This window comes from Monodelphis domestica, chromosome 5 (assembly GCF_027887165.1).
Source record: "Monodelphis domestica isolate mMonDom1 chromosome 5, mMonDom1.pri, whole genome shotgun sequence".
Taxonomy (NCBI): Eukaryota; Metazoa; Chordata; class Mammalia; order Didelphimorphia; family Didelphidae; genus Monodelphis; species Monodelphis domestica.
This window is the reverse complement of record NC_077231.1, coordinates 4,964,213-4,981,546: the sequence shown is the minus strand read 5'-3', so window position 1 is coordinate 4,981,546 and position 17,334 is coordinate 4,964,213. Positions and strand designations below refer to the sequence as shown.

Below are 17,334 nucleotides of genomic sequence, written 5' to 3'. Positions count from 1 at the left end.
GTGATGTTGAGGGCAAGCGGGGGGCTACGCGTAGATGCCCAGCCTCGGGGCGGGCTTCAGACACTGATGGACTGACCGAGGGCCCTGCAAGCTGAGCTTTAGGCCGGTCTTTGCCCCTGACTCACCCCTAGACCTTGGGCCAATCACTGACCCTCGGCAAAGTGGATAAAGCAGGGAATGGGCTCGTGCTCAGGGTCCCGCCTCTGACAACTTGCTGTGTGCCAGTGGGCAAGTCACTGAATCTCTGGATGCCAAAGTGAGTGGCTGGACGCTGGCGCCTGAGGCCTCTTCGAGCTCTATGACTTTTGGGCTCTCTGGGCATCAGTTTACTGATCTGTAAAGGGGGATAACAGTCCTGTGCTGTCACCTCAGTCGCTGGGAGGATCAGGAGAGACTTCATGAACCCCAAAGGGCTCCCGTTAGTGGGTTGGCTGCCTTGGCCCGGCTCCTCTCAGTCCCGAGGGGCAGAGCTGGCATCGAGCGCAGCACCTTTAAAGAGCCCCACGAACTGTTCGCCCCTCGTCTCTGCTCTTGGCTCACAGCCAAAGCTGGGCCTCACGTGGCCAGTGCGCGTCAGCGCCGTGCCGCGGCTGCTGCCGGTGGCTCGTCTCGCCATAGAAACGCTCCCTGCTCTCTCCGTCCGTCCGCTCTGCGTCTGGAACGTGCCGGTGGCCTTTGGGGGCTCCATCTTGGCCAGCGCCGAGGCCTCTCCTTGCAGCAGGGCGACTTTTATAAAGTGCCGCTTGAAGTCCGGATGGCACTGGCAGCCAGCCAAGTGGTTTCCACGAAGGCCCCCCATTCACCAACCAGGCCAGAATGGGAACGATTAACCTGCAGCAAAATGACTGGCAGGCCCCGGAGTAGCTTGAAGTACGCCGTTCCCAGGCGTGGCTCAGCTCCGTCTCCTCTCGGGCCAAGGAATGGCTGTCTCAGCTTTGGATTTTGCTGGAGAAGGAAAAGGGGGCCACCAGACGGGATTCACCGAGGTCGGGTTCCCAGCAAATCGGCTTCACTTCAGGACTTGTCCAAACAGGCGCTTAGAAATCTGAAACCCGCTTTAATGGTCTAATGAGGCCATCCCTGCCCCGCTGGCCAAGCTAGCCTCTAAGTAAGGCGGGTTATTGGGGTCATGTGGACGCGGGATTTGGGCCGGGGTGCGTCCTGGCTTCCTCCCCTCCGCTTATCTCACGGATGCAATGGATGGAAGCGGACAAGTGGCCTTTCGTGCTAATATCGTCGCCGGCGTCTGAAGCCTTTCTGGCGCTTGTGGGCCGTTCTCAGCTCCCATGTCCCGGAGCCCTCGGCTCCCGAGGAGAGGAAGAAGCCGGGGTTCAGAGAAGCCCAACGGCTTGCCCAAAGCCGGGCCGGAGCTGAGCCCGGATCTTCATCCGCCCACCCCAGAGCTCCTTCCGCGGCCACCACATGGCTCAGCCTGGCGCATGAAGCCCGGCTCCCTGCGTTCATGCATGCTGGCCCCAGGAGCGCTGCAATGGCGGGAGCCACTTTCCTGGCTCCGGATCAGGCCAATGTGGGGGCCTGGGGCCCAGCTCTGAGCTCTGAGAGGCTCCCAGCGGTGTTGCAAGGATCCCAGGACAGATCAGGGCAGTGCCCGGCCCCCAGGCACCTCAGACATGCTCCTTTCCTTTCCCCTTTCCCAGGGTTTTCTGCCTTAGCGGGTGTGATGGCCACTGTCTCTGACCCCCGAACATCTGTCCCGAGCCTCAGGCCTGCATCTCCAGCTGGTCCATCCCCCGGACATCTCACTGACTTCTCAAACTGAGCTGACCCCACGATCCTTTCTCCTCTCCCCACCTCATTCTGTCTCCCCCAAATTCCCCGATCGTCGCCTCGAGGTCGTCAGCCCTCTCTCTTCCCCCCAGATTTAGGTAGTGGCAATCAGCCTCATTCTGTCTCCCCCAAATCCCACGATGGTCGCCTCGAGGTCATCAGCCCTCTCTCTTCCCCCCAGATTTAGGTAGTGGAGATCAGCCTCATTCTGTCTCCCCCAAATTCCCCGATCGTCGCCTCGAGGTCATCAGCCCTCTCTCTTCCCCCCAGATTTAGGTAGTGGAGATCAGCCTCATTCTGTCTCCCCCAAATTCCCCGATCGTCGCCTCGAGGTCATCAGCCCTCTCTCTTCCCCCCAGATTTAGGTAGTGGAGATCAGCCTCATTCTGTCTCCCCCAAATTCCCCGATCGTCGCCTCGAGGTCATCAGCCCTCTCTCTTCCCCCCAGATTTAGGTAGTGGCAATCAGCCTCATTCTGTCTCCCCCAAATCCCACAATGGTCGCCTCCGCCCTCTCTCTTCCCGCCCAGATGCAAATAGTCGAAATCAGGAGGCCACAGCCACAACATGCTTTGGTTTGAGACTCCACCGAGCCAGAGAGGATGCTGAGACATGCCCCGGTGGGGGACGAACCCCGACTGACAAGACCAGAGACCCCCAAGTCTTTGCATCTTCCCCAGCACTAGAATGAGGGTCTATTCACAGTAGGTTCTCAATCGATGCTTTTGAAGGATCAAACCCTACCTGTGAAAGGATGTTAAACGTGGGAGGTGGCCCCTAAGCACCTACTGTGCGTAGGACCCTGTCCAGGCACAGAGGAAGAAAAGAGAATCAGACGTGGCCCCTGCCTTCCAAGGTTGCACAGTCCATGTGGGGAAAAGGGACACGACGGGTACATCTAAATACAAATCGCCAGATGAGCCAATGTGCTAAGGACCAAGGAACAGTGTCGCATAAGCTGCTTCAGGAGGGAGAGGGCGTAAGAGCTGGGCCAGTCAGGGAAGACTTCCTGAAGGAGGAGGCACATGAACTGGCTCCTCCACACAGGCAGTTGGCCTTCAAATGAGGAGATCTCCTAAATGTAAGGGACCTTGGAGGTTATCGAGCTCCCTTATTGGCCAAGAGAGGAGAAAGGACTTGCCCAAGGTCGCCTAGGAGGTGCACCTGGGACTCCAACTCATTCTGATGGCGTGTTCTTTGCTCTTTGCAGTACACAAGGCTTCTTGATGATCTGAAGATCCTGCCAGCCTTTGTTCTTGCCCCATGTCCTCCCCTACCTGCTGCCCAAGTCTAGATGAGGGACACAGCCAAGCATGGGCACCCAAAGGATGCCTGAACCAGGCTCTCCAGCCTTAGTACTTCAAGTTGTTCACCCAGAATATTTCCTTTCTCATGGATTATCTTCTCTCTCCCCCATTGCAACTCTTCCCTGAAGGACTTCTCTACTCTTTCTGCTGCCTCTCTCTCGCCTCCCAGAAAAGACGAGCACCAGGAGCCTGGGAGGCCACCCCAAGGAAGTGAGAGGAACAAGACATGTCCAGGACCCTTTCTGGAGAGCAAACATTTGAGCCACTCACTCTCGTGCCAGGCAGAACCAGGGGCCTTTTGCTAGAGGGCTTTGGCCAGGCCAGGCCACATACCCAGCTATGAAGCCCATCAATGCAGCGTGTTTAGGAGAGAAAGCAAGAAGAACCAGGGGACTGGCTTCCTCCCTAAACGCAGCAGCAGTGTTTCCTAAATGCCCATGGTGAGGCCAGGAGAGTGCCGAACGCCCAGGGGCCTCCACCAATGCTCCTCCACAGAAAGATCTGCCACGAGTAGACCCAGGAAGAGGGGGAGGGAAGAGAAGACAAAGATGGCATGTTTAGAGTTCAGTGTCCCATCCCGGTCTGTTTCTGCAGCCTTACAGCCCTCCTGACTCGGCCCACGTCCACCATGTCCCCAGTCTTAGCTCTAGGGTTGGAGAGAGCCAGAGGAGGCGCAGGAGGGGGGTTTCCTCCTAGGCACTTACCATTGGAGCGGTGAATGCAGGTGTGTTGGTTATCACTCAGGAAAAAGCCCTCCCGGCATTGGCACTCATAGCTGCCCATCGTGTTCACACAGATCTGCTGACACCCGCCATTGTTATCCAGGCACTCGTCCACATCTAAGCCCAAGAAAAAGGAAAGAAGGAATGAGTGAACCATCGGCACCCTTAAGACATATCTGCTAGGCAGAAAACAGCAACAAGGAAGCTTAGAGATCGCCCAGTTCGGCTCCTTCATTTCATAAATGAGGAGAGGCCCAGGGTAGGTTGCTGACGTCCTCAAGGTTATAGAACCTGCAAAGGACAGAGCTAGGACTTGAACCCAGGTCCTCTGTCTTTGTCAGAAGGAGCAGCCTCGACATGGAAAAAACCCAAGGAGTCTGAAAGTGTTGATTCCTTCCGTGGGGTCTGGCCCATGGTGCGTGGCCAACGTGGTGTGACTTCATTTTCAAAGATGACCAAGAACATCTCCGGATAGCTTGACTTGCCCATGAATTAGATTCGAGCGATGCCGAGTTGCCTAGTCATCGGCCTCACTCTGTCTTCCAGAGTCGTGGAAGTGCGTTGGCAAGCCAAAAGTCAAGATGCCTGGAGACGGCCTGGGAGGGATGCCGTGACTGACGTTGGCATCTTCCACGTCTGACCGAGCTCCAAGCCCCAAATCGGAGGCTGGGCTAGATGTCTTCTCAAGGCCCGACCAGCTCCTTCTCCATGATCTGATGGTCTCTGAGTTCTCTTCTCACTCCGGGGTGTCATGGTTGATTCTACAGTAGCTGATGAACCCTCATTTTCAGATGACAGAGCTGGTGTCTCGAGAAGCCACCTCAAGAGAATCAAGTTTAGAGTCCAGGTGTTCTGACTCCTAGTACGATACAGTAGGTCGACCGGTCCATCCACAGGGATTAGGGAAACACTTCCCACGTACCAGGGACCACGTGAAGCCCCGTGGATACAAGTACAAAGAAGGGGATAGTCTCCACTGGCAAAGAGCTGACGTTCACTTGGGAGAGACCCTCAGCCCACGTACAAGTATCTGCAGCAGAAGTACAAAATCAGTCACGGCAAGTATTTACAAGGATGATATGTGCCTTCTTCCACAAGGACGCGAATGTCTACATGGAAACATGTGCTCTTTGGTCTATCCTAGTAGCTGCCATCTGGGAGAGAACAGGGATTGCAACATATGAGAAAACAGTGATTACAATTGGATTGACCTGTAAATAGAGCAAATATGTGCAAAGAAGGCAGAGAGGGAGAACATGAGTCGTTGGGGAGATTTAATCCAGAAGATGGCACTCCAGGCAGTGGGATGCGGTAAGAGAGGCAAGGAGGGAGTGCACTCCAGGCAAGGGCCTTGGCCAGTGCAAATGGTTGGGAGATGGTTGAGACATGAAAGAGTCTGAGAGAGGAGATGGAACGTGCATGAGGAACCAGAGAAGGCCGTTTGGCCAGCTAATGGAGTGTCCAACAGTTAAATGGAAGAGTTCCTCTTTCATCTCAGAAGAAAAATGAAGCCACTGGAGTTGGTTGGATAGACGAGTCATGTGCTCACATCTGCACTTAAGGAAAATCATATTGGCAGGCTGGTCAGTGTTGAGGTGGGGACACCAATTAGGAGACTGCTTCAGCAATTTAGGTCAGAGCTGTTGAGGGTCTCAATTAAGATGGTGGCCCACTTATACTGCGTTCTGCCGCCATTTTAATAGCAACTAAGAGAGATAGACAGAGACAGAGGAGAAGAGAGGGGGAGAGAGAAAGAAATGGAAAGAGAGGAGAAAAAATGAGAAAAAGGGGGAGGAGGGAGAAAGACAGAGAGAGAGATCGGGAAGGCACTGTGGTGTGCTAGGTAGAGGGTCCAGTTGGGAGTCAGGAAGCCCTGGGTTCAAGTCCTACATATGTGACCTGGGCGAGTCACTCAACTTCCCTGTGTCCCAATCTGTAGCAGCAGAGGCAGTCCCACTTGGGAATTTCCTCATGGCAATGAAACCCCACCAAGAGGTGAGCATGGGGCCTTCAGCTTTTAGAACCGACTCACATCCATTCTTACAACTGCCTAGTGATGGAAGCCAAGCTTGTGACACTGCCCCCACTTCTCAGGCAGTGAGAGCCAGACCAGAGGAGTTCTCACTTCATTGCTAAAAAGCCCAGAACGGCGAGGGTTGGAGCCATGTCTTTGCACTGTGTTCAGGGTACGTTCTCCCCTCAGCCCTGTCCTGCCTCCTACTAGAATGAGGAGATTTTGTGTTTGCGTGTGAGGAAAGAGGGAAGGAAGGAGCCCCGTTCTGCGAGCTGGAAGACTTGGGTCCATGCGTCCATTCTGCTGCTTACTCACCACTCCCATTGCCAGGTGCTCTGGGATTGGCAAAGCACCTTCCACATGCCCACTCTGGGAGGCAGGGAGAGCCCCTGGAGCTTCTTCTCCTCTCAGGAGATCGGGAGATTAAGGGGCTCCCCCAGACTGCTGCAGCTGGCAAAGGAGATGAGCTGAGAACTTGAGCCCACGTCTTCCTGACCACGATCAACAATGCCACACTATTTCTTTTTTTTTAATTCTCGCCTTGTCTTAAAATCAATCCTAAGTATAGATTCCAAAACAGAAGAGGAATAAGGGCGAGGCAATTGGGGTTAAGTGACTTGCCCAGGGTCACAGCTAGGAAGCATCTGAGACTAGATTTGAACCTTGGCCTTCCCATCTCCAGGCTTGGCCCTCTAGGAACCTGAGTTCATAGCCCACTTGTGACAATGACCTGCCTCAGTTTCCTTATCTGTAAAATTGGGGTAATGATTCCTGTAGCCCCTGTATCACAGAAGTATTGTGAGGCTCAAAAGAAATGACATATAAAGCATTGGTCAAACCTTAAAGTACTACAGAAATTTATGCTATAATTATTCGTTCTTAAAAATGTAGATGGAGCTGTGATTTCCTCAGCATAGGACACCTCTGGTGAAGAAGCTCTCCGTAACCCATTGAGATCACAAACCGTGACACAATTTGTGGTCATGGAGAGTAGCTGAGAGATGCTGAGACGTTGGGTGACTCACCCAAACATACAGACAATACGTGTCAGGAGTTAGAATTTGAACTCGATTCTTCCTGATTTCAAGGCCAACTCTTTACCTTCTACCACCACCATCATGATCTTATTCTCACCAGCTTTTTGATGGAGTTCAGCTAGAAACAGATCTGAAACAGGTTGCTGTGCTGCTGTTATTCTTTTTGTTGGATGTTCTATGGAATTTTTGCAGAAGCGGATAAAATAATTGCCTTTTGGGGTTGAGTAAAAGCCAATTGACGTAGAAGCTCGTCTTTAAACTCATTGAACGTATCCTTGGTACAACAGACAGGACAACCGGAATGATGCCTGCATCTCGTTCCCACGTGATTTGGACTCCCAGCTCCCTGCCAGATCTTGAAGATCTTCGAAAGCTTTTCCTTCCATACATCTTGGAGGCTGGCGGCGTCTAAACGATCATTCTTAAGTTTCCATAAACCAAGGTTATGACATGATTACGTGTGCGGCACGCTTAAAAAGAGAATATTTTTCCATATGGACATCAAGTATCTTGAGTATACTTGGATCTCATTTGCATGTTTGTGGCTATGGGTGCAGAACTGAGTCAAAGGTTTTGTGATCATCAACAAAGGAAGTGCATGCGTTATGATGCTTTCGGTAATTACTGAATCCTCAAAAAGTTGCCCTTTTCACTTGTGGCAAAACTCTTACACCTTGGTCAGATATTTGGGTTAAAATATAATTCTAGATTTTTTTCATGATATAAGTTATGACCATTTTACATATAGGACACATGCATAGCTGGCCTACCTGGGGTAGGGAGCACTTGTGTTGTTGCCCCTTGCTAATAGATGTATGATCTTACCCAGCTCTCCCTGCTGCTTTCCAGTTTTGCAGAGAGTAGACTTTCAGTTCCCTCCATTAATGTGACTGTTCTTTCTCTCGCGAGGTTAATGGTGCACGCGTAAATGTTCTGTGTCTTTTTGTGGTCCAGTTTTACATTTCACTTTAGTGGGCTTCATCTTCCATAGCGATGACCAGGAATTTTCGAGGTCTTCCTTCTTCGCAGATTCTGTCTTGCCCCTTGCTAATTTCATCACTTCTGGACACACAAAGCTTTCCATCAGCTCTGAATCACCTTCTTTGTCATTGATGCCTTGGCCATCTACCTCTGATGAAGGGAGCCTTGAGTTTTTATATACTTGCATTTCCTTGATTGCTCAACACGATTCTTTTTAAATTTTCTTTAATTGTGTAACAGAGCATTCATGTTTTCCACTGTGAGCCAGTGAGGCACCGATGCCATCTTCCATCCCTCACCATAGACGATTTGTTCAAGTCACTTCTTCCATGGTGGCTTTAGGGACATTCCTTGCTAGCTCAACCTCTTCTCCTAGTGTTCTTCTCATGGTAACAGATTCCACATGTATTGCGCTGTGCTGGTTCCAATATACTTTTACACTTTCTGTCAAGTATTATGAGATGATGATATGTTCATTCAAACAGTGATGACAGATGCTCACTTTTAAGTGACCACATTACTATAATTTTGTTTACTAGTTTGTCATGCAATCAAATTCCAAAACAACTTTTTGGAATTCCAATCTAAGTATATCCATCTCTTCTTCAGAATCAGTTGAGACTTCCATTCTGGTTTTTTTAAACCCTCCCCTTCCGTCTTGGAGTCAATACTGTGTATTGGCTCCAAGGCAGAAGAGTGGTATGGGCTAGGCAATGGGGGGTTAAGTGACTTGCCCAGGGTCACACAGCTAGGAAGTGTCTGAGGCCAGATTTGAACCTAGGACCTCCTGTCTCTAGATCTGGCTCTCAGTCCACTGAGCTACCCAGCTGCCCCCCTTCCATGCTGTTTTTGATAGCTATTTCATCACTTGATATGATTCCTTTTCTTCTCATCTTTTTTTTTGATTGTTTGTTTGTTTTGATTCATCTGAGATAGAAAAGTTCCTGGGATAAGTCACTCTTCGCAAATTATCTTTTATTTCTCATTTGGACCGCCCTTGTCTAGGGGAACAATGATGATAGCATCTTCACACAAGAGTAGTGGGCTGTGAGCTCATCATCCCTAAGGGATGCCGAAAGATCTTCCAGATAAGTTCCGGATGGCAAGAGGAAGGGCAGCGGTAACAGGGACCTCAGCCTGGCTCCACTTGGTCTAGTTGGAAGGCATTTCATTCTGGAGTTTGGGGATCAGAAGACCGAGATGGCAATATGGCTGTCAAAACCCATATTCTTGGAGTCCTTAATGGTACAATGCTGAGTGTAAACGATCTTCCTGAAAAACCTCGCGTTTTATGTGAACTTTTTTTTGTTGGTGCCATTTTGGAAAGAGAGTTGAGTTTTTCATATGGACACGGACTACTCTAGTGTTTTCACTCGAGCCAGGTCCCATATATATATTCGGGGTGTTTCCCAAGTCTTAGAGCAGTTTTATATTAAAGCTCGTAAAGCTTCCAGCTGCACCCAGACGCTGGGGGCACCTTGTAGTGCCACTCCAAGAACGTGCCATTAATGGTGACCAGAAGCCAAGGCTTCCTGGCGACCCTCAATCACAGCGGCAGGATGAGCTTAGGATGCTTTTAGGCCTCCGTTCAGGAATTATGAAATCAACAATGTTCCTCTTTTTGACTCCTGGGACTTGGAGTCGAACCTTTTTGTTCTGCGGCCAAGAGATTTGTTTTTTCTTTAAAGCGATTATAGGGTTTTTTACAACTTTGCAACTTCTCAAGTTGGTTGTTATTCTTATTACTGCTGCCATGGGACCCGGGACTAGTTAGGGCCCCTAGCAAAGCCTCCCGTTCACCATTTATAAAATGGCGGAGGAGGGGAACTTGACTATCTCTATGCTTTAAATCCTATAATCCTGTGAAATGCATGATTGATTTTAGCTGGGACCTTGGGCGAGTCTCTTCTGCCCTCTGAGCCCCTCAGATGGGGAGACGGACCTGAAAAGCCCTGCCCGAGAGAGATCCCCCGAGCTCCCAAATCCAACCCAACCCCAGCCTGTGGCAAACGCAATGACCCCGTGCCTCGCTGCCTTGCCAGTTGCCAACTGGTTCCAGCACACGAAGAGACCGTGTTTTTGAAAAGGCTCGAGGCCTGGCCCCCCCTCCGCAGCAGCCCCCCTGCCCAATGGCGGCCGCCCTGGGCTCTGCCATGCTCTCTCTGGGCCTCCACAGACAGTTCTGAGTGGGAATGCGATGGCAGCAGACACAAAGGGCATTCTTGGTGCAAAGAATCTTGATGGATCTCTGGTCTCTGAGAACACATCGTGTTTCAATTAGGGCCCTCGTAACCTCCTCCCTCGCCCTCCCTGCCCCCCTTTCTCTGGCTGGCCGCTTGTTTAATGCCTTTAATGAAAGGAAGGCTTCTTAAGTCCCAATGTTCCATGTCTGTGCTGTCATCTTAACAGGCAGACGGACCACAAAGCACTCTCCGCTACCGGCCCTGCTCAAGCACCAGCCCCCCTTCTCGTGTCATTAAACGTTTTATGAAGCTCTTTTTAACGTCAGCATAGATTTCACCCCTGGGACCCAGCAGCCATGACAAAGGCGAAGGGAGTCAGGCCAGGCTTTGAGACCCAGGCAGGACCCAGAAAGGTGTGTGCAGCACCAGCACCGGGGACCGGGTCAGAGGCCCGCCATCGCTGGGTCCCCAGCTCAGATGTCCTCTGTGACTTGCCAGAGAGGGAAGGTGGCCAGAGAGAGCAGAGCAGGCCTGGGACCTGAAGAAGGGAAGTCTAGCCCCACCCCACCCCCACCCTCCACCCTCCACCCTCCACCCCACCCCCGTTTTGCAGATCAGGAACTCGGGACCCATTGCAGGACAAGTGGCACAGCCAAGCTCATGTGGGGAATACATTCCAGAGGCAGGATTTAACACCCAGACCAAACTGCTTCCCACTGCTGCGAGCTCCCTTCCCTGCTCTGTAGGTAACAGAACTACATTTCAGGGTCTGCGGTCTGCGCATCACTCCTGGTCTTCCAAGACTGGGGGGGGGGGCTCTGCTTCTCCCACTAAACCAGTATTTCTCTAACACCGTTCCATGTATGACAAGCACTTCCTCCTCTGCTCGTCACAGTGACAAATGTCTCCCCTAAAATCCCATGCATCTCCTTTCAGCCACTGAGAAGGCTTCCCTAGTCTGCTGGCCCACAAGGGTCCAGAACATAGAAGAGGTCAAGAGCCCCGAGCTTGCACGCTTTCCCTCTTGACACAACTTGGGATTTACTTTTTCCCCTTGGGTCAGGCTTTTCTTTTGGGTGAATTATGAAAGAATATTGGGATTTTCTCCCCCAGAAATTAGCAAGTGCAAGGAAATAGCATGTAGACCATTTCTGTGGCACTCCGTGGTTAGAGCAAATCACTGCCCAGGACCCAACAGTTCACATGTCTCAAACTATTGTCACCGCAACAACACTTTTATATGTGCACATTAGAAGAGGAAGTCGCCTCACTCCCAGTGAGAGCAGGCAGCCAGTAAATAAACATTAATAGATCATCTACTGTGTGCCAGGATGCAAAGACAGTACGGTCTTATGGATCACAGTCCAGGGAGTCGTAACAGCCATGGACAAACAAGCTCCATACGGGATAAACTGGGGATCGTCCACAGAGGGAAGGCACTAGAATTAAGGGGGATCAGGAAAGGCTTCCTGTGCATGGTGGAATCTTATCTGGGACTTGGAAAAAGTCAAGGAAGCCGGGAGCCAGAGATGAGGAGGGACTGCCAGGAAAATTCCAAGTCTGGAGATAGAGAGTCTCATCTGAGGAACAACAAAGAGGCCGATGTCACGGGGCCACAGATTACATGGGCTGACAATGATCTAAAGAGACCAGAGAGGTGGGGGGGTGGGGAGAGGAGGCACAGGTCATGAAAGACTTTAAATGCCTGAGATGTCTAGGGGACAACCAGTTTGGGATAGTTGTTAGGCATTTGCCTGTGCCTGGAAGTCAGTAGAGGTTGGGGCTGATTAAGTCCACTTGAGGATCATCAGCATAGGGTTGACTTCATGGGAAAGGATGACTATCCAAGTCAAATAGTGCAGAGAGAGAAGAGGACCCAGGGCAGAGCCCCATGGGACATCCCTCGGTGATGAGCATGAGCGTGACGCAGATCCAGCAGAGGAGCCTGAGGAAGAGAGGTGGGTTGGATGGAAAGAGAACCAGGAGAAAGTAGTGTCCCAAGAGCATAGGGACAAGAGAAAATCAAAGAGAAGATAGTGAGTGATCAGCAGGCCACAGAGAGGTCAAGAAGGATGAAGATCGAGAAGAAGCCATTGGGTCTGGCAACATGAGATAGATCACTGGCCACATTGTGAAGACTGGAGGAGGGAGAGAAGAAAAGAAGAGGAGGCATCTATTGTTGAGGATGGCCACACAAGGGAGGAGAGGGATGGCGTGTTAGCCGTGGAGGACGGATGGATCAGGGGAGGCTTTTCTCAGGCCAGGGGAGATAAGGGTGCTTGTAGGCAGTAGGGAAGTCTCCAGTGGAAGACTCCAGTCCCTGATGAGTTCCTTTTCTGGTCATATATGTATCCACCCTTGGACCTGGTGCTTCCCCTCAGCAGAACGTAAGCTCCCTGAGAACAGGGGACCCCACCGTCTGGGCCCCTAGTCCACGGTTCTGTGGACCACCAGCAGCAGCATGGTGTAATAGACTTCCTGGAACTGGAAGCAGGAAGATGTGGCTTCGGGTCCTGCTTCTGACCCTCCTCATTCACTGTGTGACTTTAGAGAAGTCACGTTCACTCCCCAAGCCTCAGTTTCCCTATTTGTAAAATGAGAGTAGGGATGACAAGGTTTTGGTGAATGGCTAATGGGACCTTTTATGTAAAGTGTCTTGTGAGCGCCAAACCCTTATGGGTGTGAGCCCTTTTTAGGACTGTACCGCACTGTTTTATGCCCCAGCGTAGGCTTACTGACTGACCAAGGGGGATCCTATGCTCTATGAGCTTACGAGATCCCGAGGAGGGAAGGAGAGGCGGGTGCTCAGTGATAAATGGTCGGAAGTGACAGGGACCAGGAGAGACCCAGGCAAAGTGCTGGGAGGAATTGAAGGAGGAGATGACTTTTACCTGGAAGGAGAGGGAAGGGTCAAAGGGGGGCACTCGAGTTCCATTCAACACCCACAAGGTGAGAGCCAGTCCCGGAGTCAGGAAACTGGCTTCTGGCCCTGACTTCAGCATTTCTAGGACAAATTGAGTGACTTCCCGAGAGTCTCGGCTGCTCTCAGAGAGGCTGCTGATCCGCATCGGTGGAGGGAGTTTACATCCTGGGAATGGAATTTGCTACAGGGATGAAATCATCCAAGAAGACATGTGCAAGGCATTAAGTTGAGCCTAGGAGGGAGAGACTTTACCAGGTGGAGGAGGGGGAACTCTGCATAGAAAAGCATTCAGAGGGACCTTGAGGAAGGCCAGGGTGAGATCTTGGGACTCCTCTGCTGCAAAGCACAGGATTCTCCACCAGTAGGCTCTTCATGGCAGGTTGCTTTGGACGAGGGCCCGAGCGCCATTTTCCCCAAATGTGGTCCACGCACGGCCATTTTCTGTGAATTTCACCCCGCCGGCCCACACGCCGATCTCTAACTCGTCTCTCCCCAAATTTAAAATGGAATGAAGTTGAAATGAGAAGGAAATCAATACCGGCGCACACTCATAACATCAGTCCCTCGCTGGACCAGCGGCTGGCCTTCCAAGTGTTGCTGTTTACATTAGCACAGAACAACTCGACCCATGGCTTTCCAGTTCAGATGAATAATTTGAAACAAATGCAAGGTCTTGTAAACATTATTTTTTAGGCTTCCAAACAGCAAATCCCCAAGATTCCCCACTTGGACTGTGGGACCTTCCCTTTCTGCACCCCTTGCCCACCAATGGGGAACGTTGGGCTTTCGGCTGCTCCGGTGCAGGCTTGGTTGGCTGTGGACAGAAAACTCTTGGGATATGTTTGGCTCTTTTCAGCTTGAAAGCTGTGAGGGATCTCGGGACTGTCAATCTGACAACTTATTTTAGTGGGAAGGAAACTAGGCTTCAGGAGGAGGGCGTCACTTGCCCAACGTTATGCATCAAAATGATCTTGGGGAAATTGTTTGGTCTGAGTCTCAGTTTCCTGATCTTTGAAAGGGGAAGATGGGATGAAACCATCTCCAAAGGCCCTTCCATCTCAAGGTCCTAGGATTCCCAGACTTCTTTGTCCATAGCCAATCGCAAGATAGGAATCTTAATCACACTCCCCTCCTAGGGGATCCCAAAATCAAATGGGATACATCTGTAAATCCCTTTGCACAGTGCTTGGCACATAGTAGCCACTGCATACATGCTGTTTTCCCTCCCTCCTTCTATTCCCCTTCAGTGAGTTTCTCTGCTGCTTCTCTTTGGTTTTCTAAGTAAACCATCTTGGTATCTGCAAATAGAGATAAATTTGTCATTTCTTGGCCAACTCATGCAGAGTATCTTCCCAGCTGTTAAGTGTTTTTCCCCTTAAAATCCTTTTCTTTTCACTCCTCATATATTCCCTATAGACTGCTCTGTCTCCCTATTATTCTCCCCCTCCTCACCCCAGCAGAAGGTATTTTGTTTCCTCTTGGCCTTTTTGTTCCAAGCACCTAGTGTGGTGCCTGGCGCACAGGAAGCGGCCCAGGGCTCCTTTAGATAACATTTACATTTAATAATAGTGGTGATGACTGAAGGAGAGAATGTCAGCCAAGCACTTTGGAACACGCTGGACTATGAACAAATGTTTACTGTCCTTATTGTTGCAAAGAACAACAACATTTCTATAGGTCTTTGAGAGCCCTTTACATCCAGGATCTCATTTAGTCCTCACAGCATCCCTGGGAGCTGGGAAGGGGTTGCTCATACTGTCCCATTTTACAGATGCTGTAACTGAGGCCCAAAAGGCCAACGTCCCTTATCTAAGAACACTGAAATGGAATCAATGGAGCCAATCCTTTTACATCATCTGCCCAGCCTGCATTGGGCTCCCTATAAACGAGGTGCTGACAATTGTAAGTAGAGTGTAACCTGACCAGAGCACATGTTGCACCTAGATGGGAGGTCTTGTTGACCATTGTCTGGAACTTAGTATATAATGGCATTCTATACCCGATGGCATGGAATCCCGTCTTGCCCATATACCACCTGTAGGATCTGGGGCCTTTCTCTGGCCTTTAGGCTCATCCTTTATAAAATTCATTCATTCGTTCGTTCATTTGTTCGTTCATTCATTCATTCATTCATTCCACAAACATCTATTAAGGGCCAATTATGGGCTAGGAACTAGCAAACTCATGCAATCCTTGGCCTTGAAGAATCATATTCTATTAGGGGAGGCAACATGCTCACCGGCAAGTCAGTGTCAAATATCCACCCAATTAATAAGAAGTGAAATTGTGGGGTTTGCCTGAACACAAGCTCTTCCATTTTACGTAACTGAGCTTGTCCATATTCTCTCCTGTGATCACCTCGATTCCTGTTCAGCAATGAGTTCTCCTCTAGCTACAGTCATGAAAAGTCTCGCCTTTGCCTTATCTGTTCCCAGAAAAGCTCCTTCCCTTGCGCTCTCCTTTGACGCCCCAGCTCTGTTATACATGGCGGCCACGGCCCCACGTCTGTCTCTCCATTGTCCCCGGGAAACTCCTTTAGAGACTGTGGTGCTCCTTCCATATCCCAGCCCTCTCACAGGCTCTTTCTTGTTCTGGGAAGAGTTTCGCAAGTCCCTGAAGGCAGCCCCGCCTGCTGTCCTCTTTCTGCTTGATTCTGGACCCAGGCCGTGGTCCATTTCCCCTGCCAGATGTGTCTGTTGCTAGACCAGCACCCTCCACGTCCTTGTCATAATCTGGGCACTGAACGTTCCTCATCCACTTGGCTCTTCCTGTGTGGATGGGCTCGGCCAAATGAGTTGGAGTGATCAAGGCTCTCTTTCAGGAGGTTCTACCATGCTCTCGGGCTTACTGCAACCCATAGGATGTCATCTGAAAACAGGACTGTCTGGTAGACCTCGCCATCGACTTCGTGCTGCACGTCCTCCACGAGAGTGATGGCCATCTTCGGGGAGAGACATCTTCCTGGTGGACATCTCGGAGGGTCACTGCTTTCTGCCATGGGCAAAGAACTCAACACCAAGTGACTGGACAAGCCCATCTGCCCTGCGCTACGCACTTCCTCAACTGACCCTGCCTGTGGCTTCAGCTTCTGAGATTCTCTGATTATGGAATCTGGTGAGCTTGGAGCCAACTTGCAGCAGAGAGCTAAAAGGGAGAGCAGGGAGGGAAGCCAAGGAGCTGGACACAGCACAGACCTGACGACAGACTTGGCAGCTGACCCCTGCACATGACCGCTGGGGCTGACTCCTTCCCACCCCATTGTTTTGTAAGGAGTCTGACCCGTCCTGGCTTCTCTGCTGCGGCTGCATCTTGACACCCCCGGCCCCGCTCTCCTTGAGGAAGCCATAGGAGACACTAGAAAAACCAAAGGGACTGTTCAATGCCCAGACCCATCAAAGACCAGAGCCTGGCACAGATGATGAGCACGAGGCTCTCCGGAGACAGAAATGAAACCCAAGAGGGCGACAGACAGGAATCTATGGGGAAACCAGAAGAAATGGGAAGGGCCACTTGCTGTTTGTAGGACCCTGGGCAAGTCTCTTTCCTTCTCAAACTTCAGTTCCCTCTTCAGTAAAATGGGAGAGTTGGACTAAATGACCTCGAATCACCCTTCCATCATGCCATCAGTGATTTAGGGATTTGTTTTCGGATCCCAGGAGGGTCCTCACAGCTTTCGGCCCATCTGGATCTAGGATTTAGATCTGGAAGGGACATCCTAGGTCCCCCACCCCACCAGAGGCGCTGACACTTAAAAAGGCCACATAGCCTTGGGCAAGTCTCCCATGTGTAAAATGGAGAGAAATAATCCTTGCCTTCCTAGTTTTATGTGAAGATTTAAGGAAAGAATGGATGTAAAACTTCTTTGTAAACAAAAATACTCGGTAATGCATCAAGCCCTTCGTGAGGCATGAAAGCTTCGCTGGGCTGTTCGATGGGGTGTTCGAGGACTTTGTAAAGGAAAACACTTTATCATCTGTAAAGCACTTTGTAAAACACACATCACTTTGTAAATTGTCAAATGTTTTGGAAACTATAAAGCGCTCTGGAAATTGCCAAAGCCTTTGTAAACCACAGAGCATCACACACATGTGAAATATTATCGCCCACCATCACTAGCTGGTCCATGTGGAGATCAAGGCAAACGGGTCCGTTCCTGTGAAAAGCTCCCCAAAAAGGCATTGATTGGGTGGAAAGGTAGAAGCAGGGGATGAGAAAAGACCAGATTGTCCCTCATGGTGGGTCCCTGCTGTCCAACTATCAGATGATCTGGGTGGATGCTGGGAGGAAGGGTGGAAGGCTCTCCGCTTCTCGGGGATTGCTGTCCCAGGACCTGGAACTGCTTGGACAGCTGGACGCAGACTGGCTGGCCTCCTGTACCTT

The 17,334-nt window shown here is 50.8% G+C and overlaps 1 protein-coding gene across 6 annotated transcripts in view; it reads right to left on the bottom strand.

Moving 5' to 3' along the window:
- The window catches only part of SCUBE1 (signal peptide, CUB domain and EGF like domain containing 1), a 221,620-nt gene that overhangs the window by 152,841 nt on the left and 51,445 nt on the right, over positions 1-17,334 (bottom strand). For all 6 annotated transcript variants that reach the window (XM_007502787.3, XM_016425590.2, XM_007502786.3 and 3 more), the window contains exon 4: positions 3,799-3,933. In XM_007502787.3, the coding sequence (XP_007502849.1) occupies positions 3,799-3,933 (135 nt within the window). The remainder of the gene's footprint in view (positions 1-3,798; positions 3,934-17,334) is intronic.